The 20,422-nt window shown below is 37.9% G+C and overlaps 1 protein-coding gene across 1 annotated transcript in view; it reads left to right on the forward strand.

Moving 5' to 3' along the window:
- The first annotated feature begins 854 nt into the window (after positions 1 to 854).
- Positions 855 to 20,422, forward strand: part of CAPS2 (calcyphosine 2) — a 30,166-nt gene continuing 10,598 nt past the window's right edge. Inside the window, 14 exon segments of the mRNA XM_071423398.1 lie at positions 855 to 984; positions 1,823 to 1,934; positions 4,260 to 4,285; positions 4,287 to 4,304; positions 5,842 to 5,887; positions 6,012 to 6,122; positions 6,933 to 6,965; positions 8,873 to 9,028; positions 11,753 to 11,872; positions 14,360 to 14,427; positions 16,741 to 16,872; positions 17,972 to 18,046; positions 19,570 to 19,665; positions 19,781 to 19,874. Coding sequence (XP_071279499.1) covers positions 1,857 to 1,934; positions 4,260 to 4,285; positions 4,287 to 4,304; positions 5,842 to 5,887; positions 6,012 to 6,122; positions 6,933 to 6,965; positions 8,873 to 9,028; positions 11,753 to 11,872; positions 14,360 to 14,427; positions 16,741 to 16,872; positions 17,972 to 18,046; positions 19,570 to 19,665; positions 19,781 to 19,874 — 1,053 coding nt within the window. The 5' untranslated portion in view covers positions 855 to 984; positions 1,823 to 1,856.

Genomic DNA, 20,422 nt, shown 5'->3' on the forward strand with positions numbered 1-20,422 from the left:
GCTTGGAAGTAGCAGCACATCCAGAAATACATCCTTAGCATCAGTGTGTTAGTAGTTTTGCACTGAGTTCGATTTTGCCTAACTTTGGAAAACTGATTGACTACAGAGCCAGGGTTTCTCAAGAGGTGGCAGATTTTTCCCCCAAGACAGAAGGGGTTAATCTGGTATTTTCTAAAATCAAACTGTATCCAAGTACCAAGATCTGGTACTTGGATACAGTTTGATTTTAGAAAATAACTGCTGTTGCTCTGGGCATTCAGGACAAATGAAACTGGAAAAAAAAAATCAGTTTCATTGAGGCTTTTCTTTGAAATAGCTAATGTATTAAAGTGAACTAATGTCAAAGCCATTGATCTGCGGGAGCGATGGAGTGGGAGCCAGGTGTGCTGGCTGCCGAGGTGTGTGCAGGGTACAGGTCAGTCCCGCTCCTTCCAGGCACTGGCACCGGTGTCCTTGGCCACGGCGGGCACTTCCCCGCCTGGGGCAGTGTTTGGATCTTTACTGCTGTGCCATTCACCTCCGCGAGTCTTCGGAGGCTGCTGCCACTCGAAGTCCTTGCCCGAAAGGCTCTGAGCTGCCTCGGGCTGATCGCTCTGTTTCGGACCCAGGCTACAAGCGCGCAGCGTGCGCTCTCTCGCCGCAGTTTGGAGGTCTCGATTCCAGCTGCCGGGGTTTGCCGGGGGCAGAGCCCGTGTGCTGTGTAAGCGCCCGCCTGTCCTGGCTACGGGGCCGCAGGGCGGGCAGAGCCGCCCGTGGGCGCGGGAAGGGAGGCACGGCCGTGCCCCGGGCAGGGAATTTCCGCAGGAGCAGTCGGGAATTGCGGTTCCCCACTCCGCCGGGCGCACCTTGCGCAGCTGCGGTGCGAGGCCTGGCTCGGATTGGCCCCTCCGCGCTGCTGTAGCGGCAGCCCCGCGGCGCGGCCGGGGCGGTACGGGGGTGCGGGACGGGGCCGGTCCGCCAGCCGTGAGCCCTGGGACTGCTCCGGTGAGACACAGCCCCTGCCCGCCGGCGTCCCGCGCCTCTCCTGGGAAAATGCATCATTTCCGTGGAGCTGCTGAGCTCATAATGTTTATTCCGCCTTTTGCGGCATTGGTGTTTGGTAAAAGTAATCTCGGCGTGTGCACCATGAAGTACAACAGCGCTGTCTGCGGCCCCGGGTGGGAGGATGCTCCGTTCCCGGGAGAGCGTCCTGGCCGTGCGCGGGCATTCTCCGTGGCCTGAGGAAGGGTTCGGCGGGAGGGCTGTGCGGGGCTCCAGCAGGCCCTGCAGCCCCGCTCCTGCTCGGGAAGAGAAAAGGTGCCTGGCAGTGGGAACTGCTCAGTGCCCTCAGCCTGTCGTTTGAAAACGGAGTGTCCGAATGATGGGCTTTTGGTTCAAACCGGGCTGCGTGGAGGGAGAAGCCAGCAGAGCAGGAATGCTTGGTGGCACGGCACCCTGGAGCTCTCGGAGACAGTCCTGAAATGTTCCCAGGGCACTGAGCGATGGGGAGCCAGGCAGCCAGGGCGTGAGCCGAGAGTACCAAAGGTTTGATGTTGCCAAGGGGTAACAAATTAGTAATACTGGAATGAGAGTGTATCGATAAATGTAAGGGAAAGAGGGAATTAAGCTTGAGGCAAAAGCATAAATTTGAACAGGAATCTGATTAAGCATTAGTAATAAAAGGCTGAAATTAAGAGGCTGTGAAAAAGAGAAACTAACTGCATTTCATAGCTTGCTGAAGACAGTACCAAAATTCCTTCTAATGCAGTAACATTTTTTTTCCCCCAGAAGTACTTAGATAAAATAATACATGTTTTTCTTAATAGTATTTTCTGTTTTTCAGTTTTTTTCTGAAAGCTGCCAGCCACTGAATTTGCATGGATTTGGAAGTTAAACGAGTTGCTGCATCCCCTCGAAGAAAGGCTGAGTTGTCATTGAGGGGGAAGAAATGTCAGGTAGTCAATGGAAGGCTTGTGATTGTTTTTCTTCCTTACTTTGACATTTTAAAAATATTTTAATCATACTTCACAGGGTTCTTAGTTTGAGGTTAAAATCCATTCTATAGAGGAGACACCTTTTAAAATAATTATTTTTGTCGGAAAGGGATAGTTTAGTATGACAGCTTCTCAAATGAGGGTGAGAAATTCCAATATAAACAGCTATCCAAGAATAACTGCTACTCTGAGTACTTAATTGGAATGTGGGGGATTTAAGAATGAACTAGTACTTGCAGTTAAGAGCAACAGAGGCTTGAACATGTACTGTGTGCTCTCTGGCTGTTGGTGAAACTGGCAACAGGTGTGTCTGTGTTTTTGTTTTGCAAGACAGCAATAAAGTAAAGCAGCCCCCATCATATAATTTGAAAAGGTATGATTTTAGGTTGACATGAAAAATGAATCTCAGTATGGAGGGAAATTATGTTTTCCAGGAATTCCTAATAGTCTGTGCTTTAAAATAGGGTAGGTGTGCAACCCTCCCAGGTTCACTGTAGTAGAAACTTTAGGGCTAGCTTTTGATAGTCCCTACGAATATGATCTTGGATTCTGAGGGCCATTATTTTCCTTACTGCTCAGGTAAATATTTATATTGTTAGTAACAGTTGATTGTTCTCACAGATAGTGTTGTACTTTATGTCCATGAAAGAAAGTTAATTGCCAATCCTCCCTCAGCCCCCAAGCACCCATTTTACCTCCTTATTTGTTGCATTAGGAATTGCATTAGAATCAAATCCTAATGACCCCATTAGGAATTCTTGGAGTTTGCCAAGTTGCTGGTCTTCTTTTCAGTTTGATTTGGAATGAAAAAAGACCCTTTGTGAACGTTAATACATCAATGTTATAATGTTACTGTTAATGTTTTAACCAGATTTTTGAAAATTAAGTACCTGTGGACAACAAGAACGTTTGGGGCATTTAGTATAGGCTGTAAAAGGAAAGAGTTGTCATTTTTTCCTCTAATCCCTCATCCCTTTTTTCTTTCTTTCTTGTGCAACTAAGTTTCCAAATTTAGATTCTCTAGTCCACATGATTTTTGGTAGTTTGCAAAAGTAAATCTTAAATTAAAATTATGCTGAAATCATGTGCTTCACCCCAGTGTTCACAATGTTTTTTGCTTGCTTTTTTCCTGATTTGTTGACTTCTAGAAAAGGAATAACGTTAAGGCTTTAGCATCTAGAATTAGCTGTGTTCTTTGCCTCACCACAGTTAAAATAGTACAGAAACAAAGAGGAATGTGGGATGTAATGCCTTGTTTTTGATGCCTTGATGGTCCTAGGTAGGTGACCACAGGGTGGCGGTGCTCATTACGTGCGGAGAGCTCTCAGAGCTGGGTACCCGGGCTCCTTCTGGAGTCACTAGAGGGTAGTGTTGCCGAGCTTGTGCTTCGGGAGCAGCCACAAGGCTGTATGGCAAGAAAGGAGTTACAGTTTTGTGCTCGCTCTCAGATCGTGAAGGATGTTCGAGCACTGCTGGAAATAGGATTCTGCTCAGTTTAGGCTGTGATGCTGAGATTTATGAGCTGAGAAGTGTGAAAACAAAAATGTTAGCCCTGGTTCTGAGTGTTCCCAAACAATTTTTTTTCAGACTGGGAGGCCAGTTAGGTGAATCGTTACTTTGTGCTTGCCGCAAGCAGCCTTCCCTACGGATTTGCTGCTAGCTGTTTTCAAAAGCCATAGGGGGATAGGTGATGCTTTGACTCGAGTCTTTTCTCCTGCTGTGTTCTTGCTCAGTTGAGTTTGGAGATCTGTGTGGTATTCAGCCTTGCAAAATAAATAAAGTGAACTGCCTAATCATCATCAGGACTGCTATAGTAAAGCTGAGATGAAACAGTTACACCAAATATCAGGGGTTCTTTGGGGTCTGGGCCTGCCCCTTGTGAGCCATCTGGCTGTCAGTTTTGTGGTTTTGGTTTAAGGGTTGGTTCCCACCCAACAAGGACAATGTGACCTAAAGCCTTTGTGAGCAGTGATGGTACAAAGCCTCAGGAGCACGCATTATTTTTAATGTATTATTAATAGCTGATGTGGATGCTGTCTAGATTCTTAATGGCTGGAAGTCTTACTGTCATGATGAATATTCAGTCTGCTAGTCTCATGATGTGTAAGAATTAGCCTTCAATGAGAAGTTTTTGGTTTTTTCCCCTTGTTAGTAGTGTCTTAGTCAAGTATGTTGGACAGATACTTTAAGCCTCTAATTTTAAATATTTAAGGAGAAATTGAAAAGGGAGAACGATGTATTTTAATCTGGATCCCCTAGGTATGTAATAATGTGTCATTCTTTTAGGGTTGGAGACCAAATAGACAGGCTACAGAGTCCTTGCCCACCAGAGTAACTCTGCTTCTATTTCTGATCAGCTTGTTTAATTGTGTGTATTATTAACACAATGCATTTGCATTTATAGTGACATGCAACTTAGTATTCCATGAAATTTATCATCATAGGTTTGTTTTCTGTGATTTATATTTGGGGTAGAATATTTGATGTATTATTTACTTTGGAATTAAGTTGATTTATGTTTGGCTGAGTGGAGGTTTAATTACAGAATGGGTAAAGATGGAAGAGACCACATTGGGTCTAACCCACTGGTCCATCTGGTCCAACCTCCCTGCTCAAGCAGGGTCATCCCAGAGCACATTGCTCAGGATTGCATCCAGATGGTTTTTGAGTATTTCCAGTGAGGGAGACTCCACAACCTCTCTGGGCAACCTGTTCCAGGGCTCAGTCACCTGTGGTGAAGGAGGTTTTTTTGGGTGGAACTTCCTGTGCATCAGTTTCTGCCTTTTGCCTCTTGTCCTATTGCTGGGCACCACCAAGCAGAACTTGGCTCCATCCTCTTCAGAGTGTGTCACTCAGAGCTACATATTTATACATTGTTTTGCTTGAATATTTTTAAAGTCAAAAGGAGAAAAATGGTATTTTAGCTGTTGGCTGCTTTTACAGGTATTACAGTAAAAATACAGAGAAACTGTTGTTGTGAAGGGTTTTTACAAGCAATGGGAAATTTTGTTTGTGCTTTTAAAATTTAAACCCTTATAATGACTTTGGCACATAAAGAGTATCTACTCTTCCAAGGACCATGATTGATAGTTTAGCCAGTTTTGTTTACTGAAATGCCTTAGAGCCAATGCATGTAATTATTTTATAAGTGTTTGTGACTATGACCTTTGATTCTTCCAACCAAAGTCAAAACATTCAAATTTCTGTGTACTGTCTGTCATTATCTAATAAAAAAAGACTGTAAGATAAGGAACTCTCTTATTCCAAGAAGATGTAACAGAGTTGCTTGCAAATCTTGGTGGTAAAATATAAAAAAATTATGTATTCATGGTGCTCTGCAATATACCTGGAGTAAAGACAGAAGGCACAGAGATGCTTGGATGAATTGGAGATGTATTCATTTCTTTAAGCAGAACAAGATCCTGAGGCATGGTTGCCTTCTACTGTGCTAATCTTCTATGGAAAGTTCACAAGATTTGCATCCCAAGTAGCAATTGCTTCCCTTTTGCTCTCTGTTGACTAGTTATAGAGGCATGTTGACATGGGTGTGCTGTGGGAGACAAGAGTAAGGCACCCCTCATTTATGATCATGTTGCAGTAGCTCCTGTTGGGGAGTGAAGAGAAGCCAATGTGGGACTAAAGAAGGATCCTTTTCAGCTGACAGGGTGCTCTGTTACTGGAGAGGAGAAGCTCAGTGGCCACTTGCTGAGCTGAAGAAGAGAGGCTAATAGAGATTTGCTGAGTAGCCCATATCCAGTTGCATGGAAATTTTTGTGAAGGACCTAATAATAACTAATAGGCAGTGCTTTTATTGTAGTTAAAAAATAAGGGAATGTATTGCTGTTAAAATTGTTTTAACTCCTTGCAGGGTGCCATGCCTAGATCTAGGGAGGCTGGGAGATTTTGATGAAGAGGTAGTTGTAAATTAATTTTGTCTCAAAAAGTTTTTAGAATTCACATTTTTCAGGAATTTTTAAAATTATCGCTCTGAATATAAAACAATTGTAATTGCTTGTCCTTTTTTTCCTGTGATTTTAGGATGGGGACTCTTACATGCTGTACACTGGAAGTTCTTCTCATAGGTGCCAGCAAGATTCATCTTCAGAGTGGAGAATGTCATTACAGACTCCATATGCACAGCATCAACATGTCAGTCTGTCACTACAGATATCTTTATAATATACCCCTTTAGCAGTAATTTATAAAAGCATGCATATATTTTTTTTTATGTAAGTTCTTTTGGTTAAGCTCATATCTCAAAGTGCTGTTGGTCCAAAATATTTTTAGCAAAGTCCTTTTACTGAGATTCTTTAGAATATTTGGAAAAAATATTTTATTACATAGCTTAGCTCTTTGTTGATTGATGCACTTACCCTTTTGTTGTACTTATTTTTTAAGAGCTATATTAACAGTAGAAATAACAAAGATTAGTAGTAGTAAGTGTATGATTGAAGACAAAATCCATGTTTACAAACACTAAGTATTATTTCTATGGAGCAGTAGTTACTTCTGGTGAAAAGAAAACTTTTGGAGTTACTTGCAGCCATTTAATGTTTTTTTTCTTATGGCTGTTGTCTTTAAAACAGAACTGGGACATAAACTTTGGAATTGTGTCTAATTTGTTGATGTACTTTTTATTGTTAAAATTTCCTCATCATGTTAGCTTTCCCCCCCCAGATGACTAAGAAACTTATCACCACTAGTCTTAGGTGCTTTTTAAGGAAAATCAGGAGCCCAGATGCTAATATTATGATTTACAGTACGGTGCAACATTTTTCATGATCAATATCCACTGTAAAAGTTTTTAGAGCTAATTTAATTACTCAGTTATTACACTTCCCTGAATGCAGGAAAAGAGTTCTTTTGAATTCTTATATCTGAATTAAGTATGAACAAAACAAATGTGACAATTTTTTATTTGATCATGATACATCTTATTTCCTGCTTTCCTTTAAACAGGTGTCAAGAAAATTGTGTCAGAACAAACTGCAGGTAAAGAAGTTGAAAAAATACAGACTGACAAAAAGTCTTATCAGTTCAGCACTGTGGTATATGGTCTGAAAATGTAGTATGTTATAATTTCTTTTATGTGACAGGAACTAGCTTATTGGAGAAACTATTAAAATTAAACTGATTCAACGTCCATTATTTCGAAAAGATTTAACTTATGTAAACCTAAGAAATATCCAAATGAGTGTTAAAAAAAAAAAAAAAACCCACCAGGATTTTAACCAGAAGAAAAACCTATTTTAAATTAATATGTACATAACCTGTGCTCCTTGAAACAAATAATATAGTAACTTGAAGGGAAGAACTCCAGATTGTCTGGAGTTCAAGGTGAATCTGACAAGATCACTATTTTGTATGTTCCTCTATATAACCAAATTGTTTCTCTACTTGAAAACCAATTTCATTTAAGTAAAAACTGAAATGGTGGGTTTTTTTGTCTTTTTCAAACAATGTACTAAGAATATACTAGTTTTTAGAATACGTGCCCAACATAGGTTTTATACATGTCTCAAGATGTAACTGTAAACATGTAACTACAGATAGGTTATTTTCTTTTCTACTGCATTGTAAATGTGCAGTGCAAACATGCTTCAGTTGTTATGGCCTTTTGGGTCTGGATGCTTATGCTTACACTGCTTGCTTTACCATTTTTTTTTAAACAAAGTTTCTATGTTTAACTCTGTCAAGTTGCAGGAGTGCTAGTCGAAGGTTGGTGGGGTTTTGTTTCTCAGGGTCTTTCTCCCTTTCTTTTCTGCTTTCCTTTATGTCTTGTTGCTTCCTTTCTGCCTTCATTATGTCTTAAATACTGACTGCCCAAAGTAATGGAATGCATCTTCTGCTTACTTACCCTTTCTGTCTCTCTTTCTCCCTCTTTCTCTCTCCCTTTTTTGCCTGACTTGCTCCCCATCTTTTTTTTTGTGGAGAAGATTTTTAAGCTGTTTTAAAATATTTTGATGTATTCCTCTGAGAGGCCTTTACTTCTGCATTTCTTGCTTCTGGGGCTCTGACCAAGCTTTCTCTGAGCCAGATAGATTCCAGCTTCTTCAGTAAGTGTGTAAGTAAATCTTCCTAAAAGAGGTCACTTTTGGAAGAAAAATTTAAATATACTCTTATAATTCAGGAATTAACCAGGGAAGGGATGTGAATCCTCCTTTGAAGGAGAAAGTTGGCTCTTCAAAAACATAAATCTTTTTGGGTTTTGTGGAATGGTTTTCTAGAGCAGGACTGTAACTCTGTTTTTGCAAGATGAGTTGCAAGTGTTGAGTAGAGATGCTAGAGAAGGCCACCTTACTTTTTTTTTTATTAGCACTGAGGGAATAGAACTTAAATATTGAAGGTGTTAGTAACTCAGGGAGACAGAAGAGAATGGAATCATGGACTTCTGTCATTGCTGCCCTTTCTGCTGATGCCAGCCTCTGTTGTGCAGAGGCCTGAAATGGGTGTAAGGTTAGAAAGGTACTCAGCTGTGCAGCTGATGTTGTTCTAAGGAACAGTGTCCCAGTTCTCATTGGCCATACAAGAGTATTAGAACTTCTGACCAAAAAACATCCATCCATCTATTTTCAGCCATCCAATAATCAAATGTCAGAATTTCCATTTTAGTGATTTTATGAGGCAGAACCATTGAATCTGACTTCTCTCTTTAAAAGTGATGTAAAACCATGTGACTGTGTATGTTTTAGATTAAAAAATGGTAGGATTTGAAGAACTCAATGAAAATTAAGCCTGAATGTGCAGTGTTTGCATTTTTTCTTAATTTGAAGCATTATGTCAAGAGGTTTTAGACATTATACTTTATAGGAACTAAAAAAATGCTGTTTACATTCAATAGACCAGACAGAGGCTTTTATGTTAATTACTAATTGCTTTAACATTCTGTTTTGGAGCAGAGGATAAGACCAGAAAATCTGCCATCCCTCAGAGACAGATCCAAGTTGAAGCAGGGTCAGTATGAAGAAGGTATGAAGGAAGAATATAAGCAGCATCCTCAGAGAATTGCAGAAAAGAAAAAAGACCACCTCCAGTGTCCAGACACTTCAATAAAGGTAGCTGGAAATTAGAAATTGCATTTTTAAATAGCAGATGTACATCAATATTTCATTATACTGTTTGGAAAGGTTTGCACATGTATGTAATTGATTTTGTGTTTTTATTGTAAAGAAATAAAACCATGTAATTTAAACATCTGATTAAACATCTGATGTTGAGGAGGAAATAAACTGTAGGAAGGTTGTTTCAGTTGTTGCAGAGAGAGAAACTGAAGTTCTCTGAGAATTTATGTCTGGTTGTGTTCTCTGGTAAAGAAGGTAACACTGGCCTTCCTAGTGCACCTCTAGCCTGAGCCTGAAGGTTAGCATGATTGATAAGGGAGAACTTAAAGCCTATCAGAAGAGGAGAGACAGCAGAAAGGTCTTGGTAAAGTGTTATTTCCAAAACGAGAAATTAATTCAAACTTTTTTATTTTTTAAGTCTAGAAGTACTTTAATTACTATTCTGTACATTGGGACTTAAAAAAGGAGAATTTAAAGATTTAATCTGTTCCTTAGAGGACCATTAACACTGAAAATGCAAAAGAATGTGGGGTTAAAATAATGAAAGATATTATCTGTACTTTTTGCTTTGATATGGTATAAGATTCAGTAAGCTGTACTAATTCTGCCAGGTTTCTTTTGTGTTTTCAAATTAAGGTGGAAAGAAGGGTAGATCAATGGAGAGAAACTGGAAAACAGAGGGGTGAAAAACCACAACTTTAGCAGTGTTTGGTTGAGATAGTGGAGGCGAGTGTTTGAACAGGGAAAGATGCATCATTGTAGGTGTAAGGAGGCAGGAAACCTAAGTAACAACAGCTGTGAGGACTGGTTGAGTGTGGAGAGCTTTGTGGATAATTGGCTAGCTGAGAAGGGCCACTTTGATGTGATACCGTTGGATAAGGATAGGGGAAACAAGCTGGGGATTAAGTAATAAGTGTCCAATCACTGACAGAGGTCATGGTGACCTTCACTGCAACAGGAAGATGGGGGAGAAAATCGTTTGCCAGAAAATGAAGATAGCCTAGGTAGAGTAGCTATAAGAATGTAAACATAGAAACAAAATAATCATTAGAGCATAGAAGTAGGTGTGGTTGATCTAAGTGTGCTTTAACCAATAATGAGCTCAGCTTTTGCAATATGTATAAGCTTCATTAACACCAATATAAATATGTGTGAGTTATCAATAAACTTTGGGATTTGCTGTTCACGCATATTGTGTGCTGCAATTCTTCCGCCGTTCACGACAGTTGAGTGCTGGATTCTGCTGAGGGTAGATGACCATTTAAGAACCTTAATGCAAAGTTAAGTATGCAAATGTTGACAGAACATACTGTGCTCATTGCTTTTCAGAGAAAAGGTTTGTGATGAATAACAATGAGTTTACTGAATTTACTTTCTTAACATTCAGTAGAATGAAAAGGGAAGGATTTTCAAAAGAAAGATTGTTTCACATATTGTAGATAGCTTTAAAAGAGCTTTCTCTTCAAATTGTACTTTTAGTGATCAGATAAAGGAGGATCTGAAAAAACCTATTAATAAATATTCAGTGAATAAGAGGTGAATGAAAAAAAAAGTTGAAGTGTTTTGTGGTTTAGTTTAATGTTTAATGACAGATAAGGTTTTCTGTTCTGGAGATTTGTTATAGTTTGGTGTTTTGGTTTTTATTTTTTTTTTTTTTTCCTTTTCTAATGATTCCACTCTAATGTACTGGTCTGATATCAGTATCATCTGTTTTTCAAGGAGTGACTCCTTTATATGCACTACTGCAAGCCCATCAAAAGAGTATTTACAGGAGCAGCAAAGTTATCTAAAAATTAAGAAATAGATGGCAAATGTATGCTAGGAGAGAAAAAGCAGGACTGGCTTTTTTTTTTTTTCTGGTGATTTTGGGTTCCAGAAAGATGCTTGTTAAGCACTAGAAGCATGTGTGTTAATTCTTCTCACAGATTTTAATACAATGTCTATCAGAACAATTTTTTTGTGTTAGATATTATTACTACCTGATTAGATGAATAAACAAAAAGATTTCAGTACACTTGCTTTGCTTGATTAGTGGAACTTGTAACAACTTCTCTTTTCTGTAAAGAAGGTGCTCATAGAGGAGATTGCTAAACCTGTTTCTGTGAAAACTTTCTGCATCCTTTTTTTTTTCATATAGGAAATATTTCTGTAATACTCTGGGACTGGTTTACAAGTCTGTTAGAACCAGTAGCATGCTTTGGCTTTTCCCTGTCTAGGCTATGTTTAACTTCTTCACTGGTCACAAAGCAGTATCTCTACAGTGAGCTTTGAGCTTTATTCCCAACAGCAAATCCTCTGCTTCCACTTGGCTGTTCCTGTGCAGAACAGAAAAAGGATGAGTTCTTTGCTTCCCCTCAGAGATACTAAAGTCTGCTTTCTCTGACTTGCTGCTGTTTTTTCACAAAGCTTGTAGGAACACAGTATTTTTGAGATTTAAAAATTTTGTTATTTATTTCTGTATGAATGAAAACTGGTAAGTATTCAAAAGATACAAATCTTGCTCTCTAGTCTTTCCTTGTAAGTTCAGTTTCTGTAAAAAGCTAGGCTTAAAAAAATTCTCTTTTAGTTAGCATGAAGTAGAAGAAGTAGACACATTAAAAAGTAAAGAAGAAAGTAGTATTTTTAAATAAATTCTTGAGGAAAACATGTGGATTTTTTAGTTTGTTTTTATTACAATTCATTACATTTGAGTTATAAAAAGAATGTATTTTTGTGTAGGGTACACAGCTTGAAGATGGACACAATGATTTTGTAACCCTTGATAAGAAAGCTCTCCTGCAACAATGCTATACAAACCTACCTTATAATATGCAGCACAACATAAGGAAATCAGAAGCTGTAAGTATTTGGACTGGTATTATGCTGGTATTATAGGTATGTATGCTATTATTCTCCACCTAGATGTGGAGAATATCTTCCCAAAAGTTCAGCAGAAGTTATGCCTTTGGAGATTTGGGTCTAGTATGTAATTGCACCCATTGAAATCATGTGACTTTAAACATTTCTTTCAATGGGAGCTGAACTGAGAAATCCAGTGAGCATTTTAAAATCTTATCTGCAGTGCTTGTATTTTATGCAGTAATCTATATAAATGAGAACACAAATTATGAGTAATATGTACAGATACATTCATACAACTAAGAATAACTGAGGTAGTTGAGTGAACCTAAACATAATGTTACATTCAGTGTCAGAAGTTGGACTTTGATGATCCCTGTGGATCTCTCCCTGCTCAGGATAATCTATGATTCTAGGATTTCCTGTGATCTGTAGCTTTTAGCTGAGCCTCTATTCAATGGTTTCCATCAGCTAGTATTCGACTGAGTCAGCAACAACTTTGGCTGTGTCTTCAAGCTCTAGGGATGGATGGAGCTTCTACAGTGTCTCTAGGCAACATCTTCATGTACATGCTATTCTCTGTGTGAGGAAGTTCTTCCTATTGTCCACACCAAACACCAATCCTCCCAAGGCTCAGTGTGTAACCTTTACCTCCTGTTATACTCTTGGCTTCTGTCAGAAAAGTTTGGTTCTCTTTGTAACTTCTCTTCAGAATGCCTTATAGCTGCTGGTTCTGCAAACTAAACAAACCCAAGCTCCCTTAGCTGCTCCTTTCAATTGCTTTTGCTCTGGTCTTTAGTCAGATCCTTTCTGAAGGAAGAGGGGAGCCTGGAAACCACCATGGACTCAGTAGCATGCAGAGAGGGGAATTAAAGCTTTCCTTACATGGATGTACCCAATACACTTCTTTGATTTATTACATAGATGTGAATTTTACTTTTTTTGGGACTGAACAATAGGAGTCTTGCCCGTCTGAGGCAGGCCTTGAATTTAGGATCATTTATAGGGAAGAAGAACCTTCATTTGATATTGCATGATTCAGTATTTGCATATGCAGAGTGATGGCTTTTATAACTGGTTTTTTAAGGGGTTGCTGAAAAGGGTTATGCATTCTAACTTTCTCATGGAATAATAAGCCATGAGAAATGTTATGATTTTTTAAAAGTAAATAGTAATTTTAATTAATTTTATTTGCTCATCATTGTGCATTGAATTTTGCATCATTGCAACCATTTATTTGATTTCTAGTCTTGTTGAAATGAATGCAGATATTGCTGTACTGAGGTCACTGTTAATTTTCATGACAAGAAAATCTTTTGAGGAAGTACTTAAGCTTTTATTTTTAGAATAAATTAAAAAATCTATACTACTGGCTAAAGATAATGGAAAAAAGTCTTGAAGTATCCCTAGAGTAACTACTTAATGCTAAAGCAAGTACAGTGAAAGCCCTGAGAAAGGGAGCAGTGCAAAACTACAAAATACAAGATATGCTGTAGCTGCCATGCCTTAAAATAAAGCCAGCAGGTGTCTGAGCAAGGTGTTACTGAAGGTCTTCAGAACCCTTTTGTTATTTGTTAGCACTCATGGTCAGCACAGGATCTCTCTAGGATTTCCTTTGCACACAAGACCAATTAGAAAAAGATCTTAATTCTTTAGTTTCAGAATATCTAAAAAAAAAGAGATTGCATAAACCCCCTCAGTAACAATAAGCTATATTTTCTCATATATAAAATGAATTTTTTTGAATAAAAGGCAAAATAAATGCAGTAAAAAACTTCAGGAATTTGGAAGATTAAGACAGGTGCTGAGGCCTGGTTATTGCTAGTGGCCTCCATACTATCCTGGACCATCCTCTTGAGTTTTGGTTTCTCTCTGTGTAACAGGTTATGATCAATGCCTGCACACTTTACAGTGAATGGTACAAGGTTATGATCAGTGTTACTCTAATAAAAATAAAAAGAAGTTCATGTTAAATCTCCTTTCCCCTTTAGGATGATATTTCCTGAGAGGTTTTTCAGATTTCTGTCTCAGCAGAAAGTTATTGTGGCATGCAGGAAAGAAAAATCTTGCAATTGAGACTAAGTCTTAAAAGAATTTTTTTGACTAAATATTGCTGGAGGTAAAGTTTTATTCTCTTAGTTGGAATCTGTGTCACCTGAAAAACCTGGAATAATGTGAGTCTCCTCAGGCTCTATTGTACTTACAGAATGTATTAGAAACAATACAGAAATAAGGATTTTGTCTGTAAACTTAAATACTAGAATTCTCATATTAATTACAATTAATATGCATAGACAAATTGAGTGTGTAGCAGAGAATATTATATGTCTATTTTTTATTCAAATAGACTCTGTTAAAAAGATAAAAAATATTAATTGTGGCATGGGTAAGTTTGTGACCTCTGAATGCTGTCTTAAAGGGTAACTTATTATTTGAAGTGCCTGCTATTATATATTTCACTTGTTCTCAGCCAGTTTTTCATTGCAGGAGGATGTCACTGCAGAGAAGAGAAAACAGGCTGTTGTAGAACAAGTTATGGTGGATCAATTATGTAGGTAAATGAATTTATAATGTAAAATTTCCATTTTCCCTACAGAAGAATTTAGATCCATTAGTGTTTGGCTTTTCTTGCTTAAGAGGTGTTTTGATCATCTTGTTCCAAATCCTGTGAAGTCTTATGTAGTAGTATTATTTGCAAAAAATTCTTTAAGTGAAAGGCTTTTTAATGCAACTTAAAATATCAGTTTAAAGTGCCATGTGTATGTTATTTTTTTTCTGGAAATAATTCCTAATTTTATGCTTGAACCTATTTTAAGGTCTGTACAATAGCACTAGATCTTGAAAATAACCCTCTTGCACCTCAAGAAAATACATGGATGCCTGATCTTATAAATTACATGTCGTCAGTATTTATTGCCCTTTCTAAAAATCATAGTTTTATTAATATTTATTAATCCTTTATTAATACTGAAACAGCACCTCTCAGGCATAAAGGACTATTATACCAATGCTGGGCATGTAGGAAAAAAAGGCAGTATTATAAATTGAGTTGGTCCAGGTTGTACAGTAAGATTTCCTGCCTTCATTGCTATCCCTTTAGCTTCAAGAAAGCATTGCTTCTGTGCAGAAAGATCCCTCTATTTTAAGCATGCTTTAATAATTCAGGGCTTTATGCAAGCTGTCTGGTTATGACAATATAAGTAGATGCAAGCTAGTTTAATATAATTTCACATTACTTTATACTTACAAAAAATTATCTGTGGGTATGTCTAGATTATTTTGCATTCTGTGCATAGTTTACAGTCTGTGGAGTCATCTGCACTGGTGTTCTAGCCCATCAAATCTTAAGATTTTGAGGTTGAAATGTTGTTGCACTTCACCATTTTAGTTTTTATTTGTTTCTGTTACAGTGGCAGTTTAAATGACCTATATTGTTTGAAAGTCTATTAGCACGTTTACACTATTTAAAAGCTGACATGACAAGAAGGTTGCCTGAGGGAAATAAGACTGTCATGAAACACAATGTAAAATTCCAATTTTAATCCTCAGGATTAAAATTATGGAACTATACTGGGTTGAAACTCCCAGTTTTCAGATAAGTGCTTGGCTTGTGTCATATCCCTTTAAAGATTATTACAGAGGTGATCTTAAAAATATGCTGGTTATGTTGTATTGTTTTTGTACTACTGATGTTGCATTAAACGTACAGCTCTGTGCCCATTCTGTGTTTTTCCTCCTTCTGCTGCTTTGCCTTATTTTTTCCATGTCTTCCTTCTTCTACTCTGAACTCTTCTGTTGATAATGTCAAAACAATATTCAGTAGTGCTGCAGCTGCATCAGAATGAAGTTTTAATTTTAAAAAATCTCTCTGTTTATGTTCCAAATATAACTCTGTCAGTACTTCTAAACAAATTGGAATCAGATATCAGGATGTTAATCGGAAAAGATTAGTTCAAAACTGTTGCATGAATAAAAGCTATTTAAGGAAATTCAAAGGTATTTTGAATATTTTCTTAGTAGAGCAGATCCTGCAATTAAATCAGTGTAACTGATGTGTACAAAGATGTATCTGTATAGATCAGACGATTATAGTTTTCTAAACTATAATAGCCATGCAAAATTATTTTTTCCGTTCTGATAACCATTTCAATAGCATAATGAGCATCTCATTTATTTTTAAAGGTTCTCTTCTTTTGTTTACTTGTTGAACTGACACAGAGAATATCAAAACGTTCAAAACCCAGTTAATATGTTCCTATTTGCTTGTTGAGACTTTGAAATCCTCTCAGCTGTGTAGTTAGCACTTTGAGGGAGGAAGTGCCAATGTTTTTGTTGGATGACAGATTGGATGGGGCTCTGAGCAACCTGGTCTAGTGAAAGGTGTCCTGCCCACAGCATGGGTTGGAACTAGATGATCTTTAAGGTCCCTTCCAACCTAGGCAACTCTGTGATTCTGAGGTGATGTCACTGGCCAGTGCTAGTACATTGATATCACTGATACTGGAGGGAGTCATGGTTAAAGAATATCACTGTTGAAATATTACAGAAGTAGTAGAAGTTATGAAAAACCCCACAAGCCTTCATAATAATAAGATTTATTTTATATAAAGACATATAAAATATACTTTAAATAATATGTATCTGCATTTAACATTACTACATAGCAGTGCACGGCCAGAATATTATTGCATATGTTTGATTTTGTGAAATAGACTAAAGAATTTGTAAAAATAAACAAAAAATTAGGCCCACAAATTTATGCAATCTTAATGGATCGCTCCAAGATTGTATTACTGTATTATTCTTGGGTGTTTTCTTTCCTGCATAAAAATATGTAAGACCTGAAATCCAGCCATACTAACAGTCAGAGGGTTGCTCCCAGCTGTTATAAGTGATCCAGAGCAGTCTACACATTCTGATGCTTGCCAGGAAGCTCCAGGACTTTTGGGAGTTGGGATGGCACCAATGCGTTTTAGAAAAAGGACCCTCCATGAAACAAAGTAAGTTTATAAAAGTAAATTTTCTGCTATATATTTTTTTTTAGCTATGTGAATTCTGTTTGCTTTTCCAAATGTTCTGGTTTTGGCTTGGATCCACCGGCTTCATGTGAAGCCTTTTTTGTAGCTTTCCTGTGATTATTATTGCCTAGTGAGATAACAGGGACCTTTTTCTGTGAATTCTCTGTGAATTATGATTGATTCATAGAATTTATAAAAACTGGGAGAACATTGTTAAGCTTATGTTGATATTATTCATCACAAGGATTTGCCAGCCTTTTCTAAGTGGTTGGATGTTTGCAACCCTTTCAGAGATTCCTATCCTTAGGTGCATAAATTGCATAAATATGCATCTGTAAATGCTAATGTAGACCTTCACAATAATCATACTTTTCTTTCATGTTTTGATTTCTGCTGCAATAATTAACCCTATTGGCATTTAAATGACATTCCTGGACAGTCAACATTGAACTAGTAGCTTCAAGGACTTAAAAAAAAACCTGAGGAAACACTGTGATCCATAAAATTAAATGAATCTGCAGGTCTGAGTTTTGTTCTATTTTTCTCAACATTCAGGCAAGAATTTCTGCTTTGTGCATTTTAACATCCTGCTCTTAAGTCCTTCCCATCAAATGTCATCTTTGTATTTTTAAAAAAAGGAAAAAAAGACAAAAATAACAGTCTCAATTTCTTACATCCATCACATAGACAAATCTTCATTTCTGGAACTGGTAATAGGGCCAATATAAAATATTTATGTGGGTAAAAATGCCCCCACCTGGATATTTTTGCAAGAGAATGCATTGTTTCATGGAACTGTGGTGGGTGGTAGAGGTAAAGGTTAATTCTTTATGTAAGTGTATGTAAACAAAATTTCCCATTCATATCTATGTTCTCTGTGAATGTACTCTCATATTATATAATAACAGAACACTTTACAGCTCTGAGTTGCTTTCTAATTCAACTACAAAGGATCATCTCCTCAGCCAGTTGCCAAGGATACTGTATTGCATGGTTTTTGCTGTTGGAAAATGGTTGAGTTTTATGTAACAATTATCTGGGAGCATATAGATATCATTAACATGCTGCATTATTTTCACAGAATAAGGACCAAATCAGGACTAACTGAGAACATGCTCTCCAACAAGCTACGCTTCAATAGTAGGATTATATCGAGGTAATCACAAATTTTGTGAAGTTTTTCAATGCTCTCAATTTGTGAATGAGGATTACTCTCTTGGACTGATTAATTGCACTGAATATTTCTGCTCTCTCTGTTGAAGGAAAAAGTATGTGTGGGTGTCCATGTGTAGTACAAATTTTGATGTGGCTAATGGATAGTGGCTTTACAGTCCCACTGTACAATGTTAAGATCTGTTAGTTGTGTTATGTTACCATCATACCCATAGCTCTACTCAGGACAGTTACCACAGGGGCTGTCTAAAATAGTGCTTTTAGCTGTTGCATCTCAGTTGTTTAAAATTATTTTAGCCTTATCTTAGATGTGACAACTACTATAAGTAGCAGTGGCTTTGCAACTTGTTCATAGCTGCTAATGTATTAAATTTTAGAACATTCTGATTTGAGTAGTGGTAGCATAAACATATTTTTCAGTTTTGAAAGTGATGCTTTTCTGCAGCTGTGAGCTGTATACTTGTTAGACACAGCTGAATATTCAGCAAAACAATTTCATATACCTCAATGAATGCAGTAGTCCTAGTGTGTGTAATCCTTTAGTTAATCAGTGAAAATTATATTGGCATACTAAAACATGAAACCTTGAGAGGTGTTTTAGCATTATGGAGAATGGAATATTGAATTAAAATACGTGACCGAATCCACAACTTGAATTTCATGGTGGGTTAGAGAAAATAGTCAAAGAGCTCTTTAAAAAAATCAATTGTACAGCATGCAACATTGGAAATAAAATGGATACTGAGAGCAGCCTTGAGGAGAAGAACTTGGGGGTGCTGGTGGATAAGAAGCTCATCATGATCTAGCAGTGTGCACTTGCACCCAGGAAACCTGCCATGTCCTGGGCTGCACCAAAAGAACATGGCCAGCAGGGCGAGGGAGGGGATTTGCCACTCTGCTTCTCTCCTGTCAGACCCCACCTGCAGTGCTCTGTCCACCTCTGAGCTCCCCAGCACGAAAAGGATCCTTTGGAGTGACCCACAGGAAGGTCACAAAGATCATCAGAGGGATGGAACACCTCTCTTAGGAAGGCAGGTTCAGAGAGTTGAATTGTCCAGTCAGGAGAAGGGAAGGCTCCAGAGAGACCCTCTTGCCTTAGACCCTTCCAGTGCCCACAAAAGGCTGCAGGGAAGTTGGAGAGGGTATTTTTTTAAAGGGTATGTAGTAATAGGACAATTGGGAATGACTTCAAACTAAAAGCAGGCAGGTATTAGGAAGAAATTCTTTACTGTGGGGGAGGTGAGGCACTGGAACAGGTTGCACAGTGAAGCTGCGGATGCTTCATGCCTGCAAGTAAGTGTTCAAGGCCAGACTGGATGGAGCTCTGAGCAGAGTGGTCTAGTGAAAGGTGACCCAGCCCACGCCAGGGGTTTTGGAACTTAGTCATCTTTAAGGACCCTTTTAACTCAAGCCATTCTGATTCCAAAATAAATGTTACTTATGTTTGGGTTGAATTAGATTTATGTAGATGAAAAACATAAAGGTGCTTTTCAATTTTCCTTCTAGAAATGGTCATGATGCTTGTAGGGAGTTGATTGGATTTTTTTTCACGTGTGACAAATCCCTTACTGTGTATGAATTTCGACAGTTTGGAAAAAACAGGTAGGATTAATTACTTTTTAAAAGGGGTTTTAGAAAACATATTTCACTTATCCAAGCATCCAAGGAGCTTAAATAAATATAATTGTTTTAGTACCAGTTTTGAATTATTTCACAGGACAAATGCCTTACCTTTCATTCATAAGGGAGTTTATCATCATCAACGTGGACAAAGAAAGGGAAAAGCTTATGATCTTAGTGACATTTACGTTGTAAGTATTCTTCTGCTGAATGTAATACTATTTCTTTGGAGGTAAAATTTGGATATTTGAATTGTAATTGTGATCTAGCCTTCTGGGAAGACCAAATGTCTTCCCCTTAAGAGACGTTTTTGAATTCAAGATTTTCAGAAGTCTGGATTTTTTTGTTGTGCCACGTTTTAGAGGTTCCAAATTTAAGTTTCAGATGAAGCTGTACTTTGCACTTCTCCCCCTAGAGGGCACAAGACTGCTGACAGTCTGGACCTTTTTTGGACGAAGTGATCCACTTCTCTCGGGAAGGAGGTCCTGAAGTAGACCAAAGTACTTGATGAAAGTAAATAATCTCTGCAAGGTCTGCTGGCACACTCGAAGCAATGATTAAATATTTTTTTAACATGAAGAAATGGCAGGTTAATTATTGTTTTTAATCTACAGTTTGAAATGTAAACAACAGCTGTTTAGAGCAAGTGTATGAAACAATGTTAAGCTTTTGTCTACCATCTAATCTGGTGGCTGATTAAAAATCATATTGCACCTTCTGTACTGCTGTACTTCTGTAC

This window comes from Agelaius tricolor, unplaced genomic scaffold (assembly GCF_023055355.1).
Source record: "Agelaius tricolor isolate 1412-34295 unplaced genomic scaffold, bAgeTri1.0.p SCAF_3, whole genome shotgun sequence".
Lineage (NCBI taxonomy): Eukaryota > Metazoa > Chordata > Aves > Passeriformes > Icteridae > Agelaius > Agelaius tricolor.